The sequence below is a fragment of the Antechinus flavipes genome, chromosome 5 (genome assembly GCF_016432865.1).
Source record: "Antechinus flavipes isolate AdamAnt ecotype Samford, QLD, Australia chromosome 5, AdamAnt_v2, whole genome shotgun sequence".
NCBI lineage: Eukaryota > Metazoa > Chordata > Mammalia > Dasyuromorphia > Dasyuridae > Antechinus > Antechinus flavipes.
In genome coordinates this window covers 285,714,411-285,727,335 of record NC_067402.1, presented here as the reverse complement: position 1 = coordinate 285,727,335, position 12,925 = coordinate 285,714,411, and the positions used below count along the sequence as shown (strand labels likewise).

At 60.3% G+C, this 12,925-nt stretch overlaps 1 protein-coding gene across 1 annotated transcript; it reads right to left on the bottom strand.

Annotated features, from left to right (window-relative positions):
• Positions 1–1,542: 1,542 nt before the first annotated feature.
• Positions 1,543–12,902, bottom strand: GGA1 (golgi associated, gamma adaptin ear containing, ARF binding protein 1). The gene is made up of 17 exons (XM_051961844.1): positions 12,656–12,902; positions 9,900–9,984; positions 9,698–9,773; positions 9,265–9,363; positions 8,712–8,835; positions 8,485–8,585; positions 8,111–8,191; positions 7,672–7,809; positions 7,503–7,584; positions 6,929–7,036; positions 6,539–6,688; positions 4,456–4,520; positions 4,070–4,230; positions 3,653–3,834; positions 3,194–3,363; positions 2,862–2,972; positions 1,543–2,674 (listed from the first exon to the last, which is right to left on the bottom strand). Exons 1-17 carry the CDS (start codon positions 12,684–12,686, stop codon positions 2,564–2,566), a joined length of 1,875 nt encoding a protein of 624 aa, XP_051817804.1. The 5' UTR covers positions 12,687–12,902; the 3' UTR covers positions 1,543–2,563.
• Between the last annotated feature and the right edge of the window lie 23 nt (positions 12,903–12,925).

Here is a 12,925-nt window from a genome sequence, read left to right as displayed (position 1 = left end):
TCGATTGTTCCAGCGAGCAAAGCCCTTCTTTCTCAAACAAGAGACCTTGCTTCCAACCTTTCTGGGCCTCCTCTGAATTATTTTGTGTTGTTATTGTCTTATCCCACTATTAAATTGTCAACTCCCCGAGAGTAGTGACTATAGCTTATTAAACTTCGTCTTTCAGTCCTTAGCATGGAACAAATTGGAGGACACTGAAAAATTAATGAATTGAAACGAGTCCCAGTTGTCTTTCTGGGGAGGTGATTGGCTGCGTGGGTGGACTTAATTAACCAATTAAGTCTTTCTAGTGGTTCATGGAGAACATAATACAGAACATAGTGATGAAATACAACTGGGGAATCAGGATTGGACTCTTGAAGGGAGTGAAGGGTTCTAAGCAGAGGTGGGGGGGGGGAGCATCATAAATACGGGGAAACAGCCTATAAAAAAGCTGGAGGTAGGAGGGTACTTGAATACATCAGGGCTTCTTAAACTCTTTCCACCTGTGACCCCTTTTTGCCAGAGAAATTCTTACTTGACTGATGAATCAGTATATAAGACAGGTATAAAGATCAAACACTTAACGATAGGAAATTATAATTGTGACCCCCACATTCAGTTAACAAGACCCCATAGGCAGTCACAAACCAGTTTAGGAAATTGGGATTTACATGAAATCACCAGTATGGACACCACCAGCTCAACCTGAGACAGTTCCCAACTCATGGGAGCTTGGGCAGCTGATGGAGGCGAGCGCGCCCTTCCTACAGCAGTGAGGGCACAAATCCCCAACTCTGACTGTGCTTCTCGGAGGTAGTACGGAAGCTTGTGGAACTTGGGAGTCGGGAAGGTCCAAGTTCAAATCTGAGCTCAGACACTTCCTGGCTGTGTGACTCTAAGCAAGTCCCTTCACCCTCTTTGCCAGTTTCCTCATCTGTAAAATGAGTGGGAGAAGGAAATGGCAAACCAAGAAAACCCCAAATAGAGTCAGGGTGAGACACAGCTTAACGACAATATAATTTGTGTTTCTCTTTCCCCACACCACAACTCAGCACCAGCTGACAGCACTTCCTGGATGTCACAGCCCACACATAGAGGGAAGCTGTCGGGGAGCCTGCTGGGACGTTGCTCTACTCTGGTCAGACTGCCCCGGGAGCAGATGGCTCAGTATCGAGGGGGACCGCGTCACTAGAAGTTCTGGAAACCCTCTTGTGCAAGGGAACGTGAAGTCGCTGAGGACATCCAGGCTGGAGTACTGCCTTTGGGGCAACCTGTTTCTCCTGACTTCACTACTTTCTGTTCATGGCACCACTTTTCATTTGAGCTTTCTTATTGGAAGTGTGGGTGACCTCTGGCACTGGCCTCCTGATCCTATCACGGCCTAACAGCAGAGGGAGCGGCCCCTTCCCACCCCCTGCAGAGACCACAGCAAAGGCAATGATGGGGAGCCCAGTGCCCCTGCCAGAGGCCCATCTGAGGCTCAACATGGTGGCTTGGGGTTGGTCCGGGGAAGCACCAGAGCCCCCAGAGAGCTCCCCACCCTTGGCAATTCTAAATGAATCCAGGAAAGAACTCTTTATTATATCCCATAAATACACCACATTCAATGCAGTACAACGTCCCTCTGACCCCGTAAGCCACAGCCCTGGGAGGCAATCCTGCAGGCCTCTGACAGAAGAGAGACATGGAGAAGCCCAGAAGACCCAAGGCCATACATGGGGAAGCCCCGCCCCACGGGTGGCCATTCTTCCCCCAAGGCATATCTGGGCCCGCCACCCCTCCCCTAGCCCATCTGGAGACCTAGGCCTAGACCGCCCCACCCATCGCCCATCTCCTCTCAGCCATGCTGCAGCAAGGGAGACACATGGGAGGTAGAGGAAGGAGGGAGTTTCAGGGGTCCCCTTCTCTCCATACTCTCCACTCTCTCTGTGGACAGAGACAGACTCAAATGAAAGGAAAGAAAATCAAACCCTACACCAGAGAAGTGCAAACAGTTGGAGGTAAACACCCCAAATTCAACCCAGTTCCTATTGGGGTGCTCCCCCCGGCCCTCCAAGGGAGGCTCTGCGCCCGCTAAGGCCACCCTGGGTTATGGCTAGTCCTTCCCATAAGGCATAAGAGAGCAGGGCTCCGGCCCCTTCCCAGGACTGCTACAGTGCTGCTGAGGGCCCCAAGGCCCCCCAAATCCTTCCCAGAGCCCAGAAGGGACCGCCCTGCCACCCTCCCCCATCTCCACGGAACAAAGCAGGACGTCCCTGGCCAAGAGATGAGGCTGCTGTGTTGGGGAAAGGAGTCCTGGCCTCGGTCTCTCCTTCTGGGTTTAGCTCGGTGAGAGAGGGAGAGGAAGGTGGGGAAGGGCTAGTCATTGGAGAAACACCAGGGAGAGCCCCAAATCCCAGTGTGTATGGCTACAGAGAGGGAAGCTGGCCCTGCTCCTGTCTGCCGGGGCACAAGGTTCCAAGTGGGTCCTAACCAGAAGAGGACAGGAACAGGGGGCAGGGGGTCCTGCGGAGGGGAGGGGCTGGGAGTCCTTGCCCGCCTCCCCTGAGCCTCTGGCACCCCAACCTTCCCTGGCCCGCTTCTAGAGGCTTCCCCAAGACTCAGGCGGAGGGAACTGGTCCACGTCTCCCATTTCGTTGTAGGTCTGGTCCCCCATGGTGAAGGTGAGCTTGTACCGGAGGCGGACTTTCTCCTGGGGGAGCGGAGGGAGAATCGGAGGCCTCAGCACAGGGAAGGGGCGGCAGGCAGGGAGCGGGGGGTCCTGCGCTGCCCTTCTTCCCTGCCCCAGTTTACAGAAGAGGAAAGCGAGGTGCAGAGGGTCAAGCCGAGTGTCCAGACCAGGGACCGGGAATAGGTCTCCTGCCCTTGAGCACCCTTACCTTCTGGGGGTTGGCAAGCAGCAGGACCTGCGTGATGGCCGTGGGGTGGACGATGGGGTTGAAGGCGGGCAGCTCGGTGCCTGAGGGGGGCTGCAGCTTCACTTTCATTACCTGGGGACACAGGACAGGGCGGTGATCCTCCTAGCCCTACCCCCCATGGTCAGAGACCACCGAAGGCCTTCCCCTGGCACCTGCAAAGCTTTCTCTTATTATGGGTTTTAAGGGAGGCCTCTGGGCCAACATCCTCAGGGAACACACGTAGAAACCGAGGCCTACCTGAGCTGCCCTCCTCCCGTACCCATCCCTGACCATCTCCCCCACCAGGTCGTTACCTTAGGAACAGCAGCCTGAAAGACGATGTTCTGGATCGGCTTTGGGGCCGTGCTCAGCATAGAAACAACCACAACCAGCACGTCAGGCCGGCCGGGGAGAGAGTCCCGGGCGAAGTGGAAGAGGACACGGAAGCCGTGCTGATCATAGACGGTCACGGGCAGGACGCTGCCTGCAGCCAGGGCGTGGGGACAGGGGAGAAGAAAGCGGGTGAGGGCCCAGCTTAGTGCTTCACCCTCCTGAGGGGTCAGACTGACCCCGGCCCTGAACCCTCTGCAGCCGTCTAGACAGACTATGGACTCGTGCACCAAGAGCAAGGGTTGGGAGTCTCGCTACCCCCGGTGGACATGGAAGGCCCCGTTAGCTCCACTCTACAGCTGAGAGGTACAAGGAGTCATATTAAGACCAGGATCCTTCAGGATGGGTCAAGCCTGTGGCACCCCAGCCCTGCCCTCACTTACTGGGTCGGATGGACTCCAAGGGCACAGTGACGTTGGCCAGCGAGATCTCCTGTGCTAGCTCTGGGGGTCGGGGGGGCACGGGGGGCTCGCAGGAGCCGCTGGGAAGCAGCGACGGGGCGCTGGCGCTGCTTTGGTTCTGGAGGTCACGTAGGGTGAGCCGAGGAGCAGGCTGCTGTTTCTCCCTTCAGAGAAAGGAGGCGGGGAGTTCTCATCTGCATCGGGCTGCAGGGAGTCTCATTCTCCCTGTGGCCCCTTTCTCTGTGTGCACCCCAAGAAAGGCGCCCACCTTTTCCATCTCCCCCTCTCCCCAGCACCCAGCAGGTGCCTCAGTCAGTACTGGGGGATGCCCGATGGTGCCAGACAATGGGGCGGGCACCAAGGGCGCTCAGGTCCAGTCCCCTTCCATCCCATCCTCACCACCGCACTTGCTGAGATTCCGGGGGCAGAGACTGCTGCAGCAGCGTCTTTCCCAAGAGGTCCAGGTCATCGAGCCCGCTGGAGGACGATGGCGGCACGGGGGGCAAGGGCTGGCTCTCGGCTTTGGGAGCTGCAGCGGAGAGTTCTGAGCTTTCGGATGACTGTTTGGCCAAGGCAGAGCACATGTGGAAGACAGAGAGAGGGGCTGGAGGGCCACTGACTCCCCTGCCCATACCGGGGGAAGGCTGGGCCAGTCGGAAGGATGCTGAGAGGCCAGCCCATGGTCAGAGATGAGACGCCCAAGGAATCGGGTCTGTCTCCCGCCTCCCTCCTTGGCCTGGGCTTTCCCCAGGTGGCCGGACCTCTGACACTCCTCCCCCTCCTACCTGGAAACTATTCCATCCTCCATTGTCCAGGCTTGGGGCTGAGGTGGGTGTAGGATCATTGAGGCCTGAGGACAAAAGGGAGGGAGGGAGGAAGAAAAGGGTCTGATTGAGGAGGGCTGGTGCTCCAGGACTGGAACTCTGGTGTGCAGAGGGAGCCTGGAGGACTTCTGAGAGGCCACGGGGGCGGAAGGTAGAGACGGCCAAATAAGAGACCCCCATTTGTGATGATACAAAGGGCTCAGAGAAGAGAGGCTTCTGCTGCGGGGCTCCCCCGGCCCCATGGCCCAGGAGTGACAGGCGAGCTGAAGGAGGTCTCCCCCAGAAAAGATGCTCTCTGCGGGTATCCCAGGAGCTGGAGAACTTCAGCCTGGTCATTCCTGATGCCCGGGGCGCTGCTCAGGGCTCCAAGTCCTCCTGACCCACCCTCTGAGGCCCCTCCTAAGCTCCCCAATCCTTGTGTGGCAGCTGCTGCAAACAGCATCCCCCCCCATGTTAAAGGAGGAAAAAGCCTCATGAAGCATCAAGTGCCTTGCTCTGAACTGTGGGGTTCACAGACAGGGGGCTGGAAGTGACCCTCCCAGACTGCCCACCAAAGTCATGATTCCCAATGTCACTTTGGTGGGGTTGCCTTTGCCAGAGCCCAGGGCCTGGTCACAGCCTTGCTCTGCTGGGAGCTCGGGGGTGGCTGGCTCACTACTTGTCATAAAGGGATGCTGTAGCCAAAGTCCTTCTCAGCCACAGAGGGCCCCAGGAGTCATTCCTCATCTGTAGAATGGGCACAGGGATGGCTTCTAGCCCTCCTTGCATTACCATCTGATATTAAGGCTAACGTGCTACACTCTCTTTGAGGCCGGTCACCATTGCTCTCCGGGCCCAAGCTTAGCCGGCCCTCGCAGAGAGGCCTGCAGAGCAGAGTAGCCAGCGGGTACCCACAGCTTCCTCCCTCCTGGATGAGCTTCTGAGGCCCAGCTGAACCACATCTTCCCCTTCCTTTATTTCTACTCATCGCCAAGTCCGAACGCCGGCAGGAGGAAGGGGAAGCCTGCCGGGGGCTGGGGCCCAGCCACCTTTGGCCTCGAGGCCCTGCACAGAGCTGCCCCTGGACGGCCGCCTCCTGCCTGAGGCCAGCCGGCCCAGCTCAGCTCCGCGGGCAGCACAGAAAGGAGCTGTGGCCCAGCCTGGACCCAGCTTTAAGGATGAGAATCTCCTCTAGTTGAAGGCCAGATTCAGGAAGGGTGGCTCCCCTCCATGGGCCTTGGTTTCCTGACCTATAAATTGCCAAGCTTTGTCCAAAGATCCACGACCATGTTTTCTCCTGTCTATTCAGGCTGGGAGGCCCAAACCTGGGGTCTTGCGCACAGGACCAAAGACTCAGCCCTACCTGGGCAGCCTGGACCCGGCTCTGCCCCAGAGCTCCCTTTGGCTGCAGAAGCTTCAGGGAGAGAAACCAGAAGGAAGCAGCTGCCATCTGCCAGAGGCCCTGAAGCATGAGCAGAAGCTGCCCAAGGACCCTGGCCCCCCACCCCACCTCAAGGGGAGACCCGGCCCTGCCTGCTCTGGTTCCCAGGGTCTGGGAGTGTGGGGGCGACACCTGCCTCGGGGCTCACAGTTCCTGCTGCTTCATGCTCACTAATGGTGGGGAGAGGGATTCAGCCGGCAGCCCCCCATCCCAGACAGACAAGGACCAGGGATTCTGAGCCAACAAGTCACCCCTGCCCTCCCCGCTTCTGGCTGCTGCTGCCTCCAATCTCATGAAGCCTTTGCTGAGTGGACAGGGACGCAGTTTGGCGAAAACTGCCTTTGTTTTTGTGGGGTATGTGCCAGATTGGGGGCTATTAAAGTCCCTGGCCCTCCATTGAGGTCTCTTCCCTTAGGCCTCTCCAGCAGGCCCTTCTGGGCCTGACTCCCCCCAGCAACACTTGGAGCTCAGTTATGTCGCTAGAAGGACAAGAGCAAAGGGATCCCACTCCTTGTCAGGGCCCAGCAGGGCCTCCCCAAGTGGCTGAATCCTGGAGCTTAGCCTCATACCCCTGCCCTGCTAGGAAGCAAGCCCCTCTTCCTCCCGCCCCCCCTAAGTTCTTACCTAGAGACATGAGTTCATCATCAAGCAGGGAGAGTGAGGTGGGCTGCTCTGGCCCGGCCAAGCCACTGGCCAGGCTAGGGAGGGCCGGGCTGGCTGAGCCTGCTGGAGGCAGGTCCAGGCCAGAGAGGTCCAGGAGAGCAGAGGTGCTACCTGCAGGGAGGAGACAGCAGGGCCCTGAATGGGGAAGTCGTGCATCCTAGGAGACTGAGTGTAAGCGGGAAGAGAACACTGGTCCTTCATCTCCCCCCCATCCCTGGGTTCTCCCTGCCACCTGCAAGTTCCAAGCTGCCTCTTCTTCCTTCTCTGTACCTCCCCTCGGATAACCCTGGCTCATCACTGTGCCCTCCCTCTCCCGGGGCTCATGGAGACCGGCCCCTTTAGTCTGCTCACCTGGAAGACGGCCAGAGGCTGGCTCCCCATTGAGCTCTTCTCCCTTCACTAGCTGCTGGTAGAGGTTGATCACCTGGGTGAGGTTGTCATTGGCCTGCAGGATCTCCGCTGGGATTGGGCAGGAGGGAGGGATGAGGAGGAAGGTAGTCGGGGTCTCCCCTGGCTACACTCCTCCAGTGTTCAGTGCTAGCTCTGCACACAGTAGGTGTTTGCCTCCGGCCAGGAGAGCCAGGGCTGCCCCTCTAGAGCTGGAGGCCCGAGGTCAGGCCTTCACAACTTGGGAGTTTCTCCCAGGGCTCCAAACATTTCTGATTATCATCGGAGCGTACCCTCCACGACTTGTATGTTTACTCACTATGTCCCTTGTACTCATAATTATCCGTGCCATAAAAAGCATATGAAATGTAAATGAAAAAAGGAGTGGCGTAAACAAAATCCTATTGAACCCTGCAGGGGATGGGGGACCGGTGGGGAGAGGTCTGGCCATAGCCAAATTTTGGAGCCTCCACTCTTGAGGTGCCATTGGCCCAAAGCAAGGGGCCGGGTCTGGGCGGGACGGGGCTGCGGGGCTCACCCAGGGCCTCGTCGTTGTCCTCGGTGTCACTGGCCAGCCTGAAGAGCATGGGCCTCATGCGCTCACAGCGCTGGTACAGCTCCTGCAGGGGTGGGGGAAGAGGAAGGGGAGCTGGAGAGGACGTCCCGGCCCCAAGGGGTGCCTGGGGACCCCGGGAGCTGGGCTTCACCTTCATGAGTTCGTCATTGCTGTCCGAGGACTCGCCCTGGCTGTAGTTGGTCACCATCTCGGTCAGCAGCTTCACGTTGTTATTCACCTCTTCTATGGCGCTGACCCGCTTAGAGATCTTCTCCATCCGCTTCTGGTCCTGGGGACAGACCAAGTGAAGGCTGGAGGCTCGTGTGGGCACGCCTGTGTGCCCGGGGGACTCCTGAGCCCCCTCCTCTGCCCCATTAGGGAGGTCCCAGCTCAGGGGCGCTCTGTGAGTGGGACAGGCCCGGCTTCAAATCCCGCTGGGTCGGCCGAGGTGAGACGGTGTGAGAGGGTCCCCAGAGATGATGAATAGTGTGCCAAGGAGAGTGTGTGTGCGTTTCCAGGGCCCCTCCCCGGGACTCTGAGGCAGCGAGCCCCCCGCCCCTGTCTGGGGGGGACATGCACTGCACAGTCACCTCCTGGACCATCTCCTTGATAAGCTTGTTGGCGGCTCGCAGGTCCTCCGGGTGGGAGCTCTTGAGCAAGCGGGCCAGCATCTGGGGACACAGCAGAACGGGGGTGTGAGGGGCAGGCCCCCTGAGGCTTGAGACCAAGAGACTCAGCCAGGGGCAAGTGGGGAGGGGGCTGCAGCACTTCAAAGGGGGAGGACCTTCCTTGGCAAGACTAGACAATCTGATCCAGACCTGCCCGGGTCATGGGTCAGAGGAAAAGGTGGGTGCTGGTGGGGCTGGGACCCCTCCCTGGCCCCCCCGGCCGCAGCCTCAGACTCCCACAGGCCCTGGCAAACCCTTCCCAGAGCAGGGACTGCTGCCCGCCGCAGCCTCCTCACCTTGGACTTCTCCTCATCTTCAAAGATCCCGTTCTTGGGCCGCGTGGGAGGTGCTAAAAAGGGGCTGTCATCGGGGAGCTTGGGATCGATCTTCACAATCCCTGTGGGGGCGGCAGAGATGGGGCCGCTGTGACCGGGCCCGGGCCAGAGAGGCCCCCCAGCCCCATTCAGGGAAATGTGCCATTCACCCCCCGGCCCGCTCCCAGCTGTCGCCAGCTCCCCCCTACCCTGCTTCTTCAGCATCTGGTAAGCCTCGGCGATCTTGACCTCCTGAGGCAGCCCTAGAGTCCAGCTGTAAAGCAGCTCCAGAATCTTGTCTTTCACCTTGTCGGGGGTGCGGGTGCCCAGGTACTGCCCAGGGAGGAGGAAGAGGAGCCCTGAGTCCTCCAGCTCTGTCCCTGGCCCCCCCACGACCCCAGACCTGGTCTCTGCCCCCACAAGTCTCTCAGGGGCCCTCCAGTCCTCGGCGCGCCCCTCAGGGCCATTCCTTCTCCCAAGACGGAGGAGAAAGAGGAAGGAGCTGGAGGCGCCCAATCATCTCTGCTGATTTGTGGAAGGCGCGGGGGGCCCGGGAGGTGGCACAGAGGGGGATACGTGGGATTGGGGCAACAGAGTGACAGACAGGAAGGGAGGGAAGGCAGGGGAAGAGAAACAAGGCCCCATCTCAGCACTGATCCCTGCCCGTAGCCACTCTCAGCCGTGTGCCTGCTGGGGCGGCCCTTCCTCCCGGGTCCCCGGGCCCATTGGGACGGAGGCCCACGCCCGGCTCCCGGAACCCACCTTCGGTGATACCACCTTGATGAGCTCGTTGAGAAAGCGGAACTTGCCGACCTCGTCATGGAAGCGCTTGCCACAGTTCTTCATGCACGTCTCCAGGACCTAGGACAGGGCAGGGTCAGAGGAAGCGCCCTGTCCCCAGCCCCGTTGGAGCAGCAGCCAGGGAGGCTCCTCCCGGTGGGCACCTCGGTCCCCTGCTCTCCCCATGGCCTCTCCGGACCAAGGGCACCAAGCTCCCTTAAGGAGAGGAAAAAATGGACCTCTCTCCTAGCGTGAGAGGCTGGGGGCTGCAGGGCAGGGCAGGTGTCAATGGCTGTGATTTAAAAGCTCTTGCCCTGGAGGCCGCCCCCACCTCTCTGTCCCACCAGGCCCCCTGGGCTGCCCCCTTTGCCATCACATCAGCAGCCAGCTCGGACCCATCCTCGGCTCTCCTCACCGTCAGGGCCTGGGTCGCTTCCCATTCTTGTGGAGACTGGATCTTGTGCGCCAACAGCCGGGTGGCCAGGGGCGGCCTGCGGGAGAAACAGGGGGCCTCTGAGGTCTGGAGGGGGGTGCAAAGAGGGGGAAGGGGACAAGTTCTTATGGGCCAGCATGTCGGGGCTGCTGGGGTCCAGGCCCTGCCTCCCCCACTCTCTTACCCCTCCAGCTCCTTGTTGAGCTGCTCGCAGAAGGCGTCGATGCTGTCCCAGTCCAGCTCCTTGTTGAGGGGGTTGGTAGCTCTGTCTGCACCACAGGGAGGAATCAGGGAGCGTGGTCAGGCACCAGGGTTTCCCAGGGCCCCTCACACAAGGATGGCCCCTGCCGGAGCCCCAGGGTCCTGGGCACGCTCAGCAGGGGGTCTGGGAAATGGTCCCGAGAGGCAGCGGCCCCGGGCCTGTGACCCTGCGGAAGTCCCCTGACCTCTCCATGCAGGTGATGATCCTGCCTGCCTCACTCACGGGGCTGCCATAACTGGGAGCTGGGAGTTTCAAGGATCACAGCCTAGACCCTAAGCTGGAGAGGGTATTCCGATGAGGAGGTCGGCTGGGCAGCGACCAGCTCGGCCTCTGCGAGAATGAGCGGGAAGGGGAGGCCCGGAAGCCCTTGGCCCCCCCACCTGGCCCGGCCTCAGCTCCCTCCCTCAGCTGTCCGATGCTGACGGTGACCTTTGTCCTGAAACCCTGGAGGGCAGCTGTGAGGCACGAGCCCCACAAAGTCCCATCTCTAAAAAGAAATAGAGGGGGGAGGATGGGGGGTTCTTCCACACTGGACCAGCTCGGCAGGGGCGGGGGCCCAAGGGGGAGAAGGCTCCCCGGCCAGTGTAGGCCCTGCCAGGAACAGCCCTCAGAGGAGGCTGGCTCTAGGAGCTTCTCTGCCCCCCTAATTCTCCCTTGGAAGGCAGACGCTGGGTGCTGGGGAGGGGGCTGAGGTCCATTCCTGAGGAGCCAGCCCAGGCCCAGACCCCAGAGGCGCTCCCTGTGGCTCCCTGACCCCCGATTCCAGGAGGAGACATCCCATTTCCCAAATGTTGGGGGGGAGGGAAGCCCAGACAAAGCCCAAGGAGGGCCCAGGGGGGTGGGGCAGGGAGAAGAAGCCCAGAGATTAGTGTCACCTACTCGGGAATGAAGGGACAGAAATGGGGACAGCAGCTGGCAGGGACGCATGGGGCTGTGTGGGAGGGACCGAGGAGGATGGAGATGGGATGGGGGGTCACACAAGAGCCCTTCCCCAACGCAGCACTCCCCAAGGGCTTCCTGGGTGTCCCCAGGTACTCGGGGTCCTCCCAATCCATCACCCAGAGCTCAGCTTCCAAGGTCTATCCCCCTCAATCACGTGGTCTCTCCCAAGCCTCCCCGCCAGGGGCATGAGCTCCCCAAGTCCATCTTTCCCCCCAATGTTGAAAACCCCAGGCAGGGTATAGTACGCAAGGGTGTTCTTCCTGGGCGACAGGCCCCGGGGGAGGTGCGGAGATCAGTGTCATGGTTTTGTAGGGTGCCACAGAATTACAGAAAATTTGGGGGCAGCCCAGGGATGTGGGCAGGTGCAACTGGAAGAGGCATCCAAGACATCATGGAGGAATCTGGGGAGCCCTGAAAGCGTATCTGGGAAGAGACGGAGTAGAAAGATGCCCCAGAGGTTGAGACTAGGAAGGGAGGAGACACTGTGAGCTCGGAGCAGAGAGGGGGGCCGGAGGATGTCTGTCCCAAGGGGAAGCCCAGGTGGAGGTCAGAGGGCCACGTGGCTGTTTGGGGGAGGAAGCGAGGGGACAGCGTGAGCTCGGCGCAGGGGGGGGGCCGGAGGATGTCTGTCCCAAGGGGAAGCCTAGGTGGAGGTCAGAGGGCCACATGCTGTTTGGGGGAGGAAGTGAGGGGACAGCGTGAGATCATTTAGGGAGACCTGGCTTCAGGGTGTGCAAGTGGAGAACTTGAGGTGGATTTGGGGAAAGAAGTGAGGTTTCTGGGGATACAGCCCCCAATTTAGGGTGGCGTTAGCAGAGCTAAGCTAGAGGCACTGGGAAGGGGGAGGATGAGGAGCACTCAGGGCATCTGGGAGGCAGTTTGGGGGCAGTGGGAGCTCTGAGCCCTATTTCAGAGGGTGGGCGGAGTCTCAGGAACAGCCTGGGAAGATGCAGAGACAAGTTTGTGGGGTGGCCTGAGGCATTTGGGGGACGGATTTAGGTGGGCTAGAGGCATGGGGGGGAGCTTGGGGAGTTTCTGGAGGCTGATATGTAAGGGCAATCTGGGGCACCTTAGGGGGATAGGCAGGATCTGGGAGAGCATTTGGGAGCTCTGGGGGTTTCTGGGGCACTTTGAGGAGAACAGGTGAGGACGAGAGGACGGAAGGAATCCGGCGACACATTCGGTGGCGAGTGCCCCTTTCTGGGACGGACTTGGAGCACAGGTGGGGGGGTCTCATGGAACATTTGGAGGGCCCCACAGGTAGATTTGGGGATTCCTGGGGCATTCAGGGGAGCAGATGGAGATTATAACAGGATGGGAGAAATTCTGGGGCACTTTCAGTGGAGCACACCCCTTTCTGAGGGAAGACTTGGGGGGCGGGGATCTCCGGAAGCATTTGGGGGGCCTGGAAGCAGACTGAAGGGGGGAAGCTATGGTTTGGGGAAGATTCGGGGGGTTCTCTGGGAGCCCCTTTGGATGACTTTCTGAAGGCCGCCTGAGGGGAGAGGGCTGCGCATATCTGGGGACAGCTCTGGGGGGGCTGGCAAGAATTTTCGGATCCTCGGACCAATATAAGGAGGAGCTTCCTGAGGGTGTCAGGAGAGGGTTCGGGGGTCCCGAGAACAACTCGAGGAGTCTCTCTAGGGGACGTGGGGGAGGGGCACGGCCCCCGGTTCCGCTTCCGGCCCGGCCCGCGCGCCCGCCCCCCGGGTTGGGGGGGGGGGGGGGTCACTCACTGATCCTCGACTCCAGACTCTCCGGCTCCATCTCGGGCTCCGTCCGCCGCGGGACCACGCGCCCGCCCCCTCCGGGCTCTCGCGAGACTGCTCGGCCCCGCCCCCGGCGGATTAGCAGATCATCGAGCACCCAGGCAACCCATGAGAGCGCGCGGCTGCGCGCCTAGAGCGTCTCCCGCACGACCATCGAGACTGACCGGAAGCGGGCCAGAGCGTCAAAGTCCAAACGGCGCCCGCCACCTCTCAACGGCTTCTCTCTCCACCCGGCGG

Coding starts and splice junctions, on each gene's coding strand:
- GGA1 (XM_051961844.1), bottom strand. CDS start 12,686: ATGGAGCCGGAGAGTCTGGAGTCGAGGATCA. Junction 9,364..9,697: donor AAGCGACCCAGGCCCTGACG/GTGAGGAGAGCC, acceptor GCCCTGTCCTAG/GTCCTGGAGACGTGCATGAA. Junction 6,689..6,928: donor AGCCTCTGGCCGTCTTCCAG/GTGAGCAGACTA, acceptor TCCTCCCTGCAG/GTAGCACCTCTGCTCTCCTG.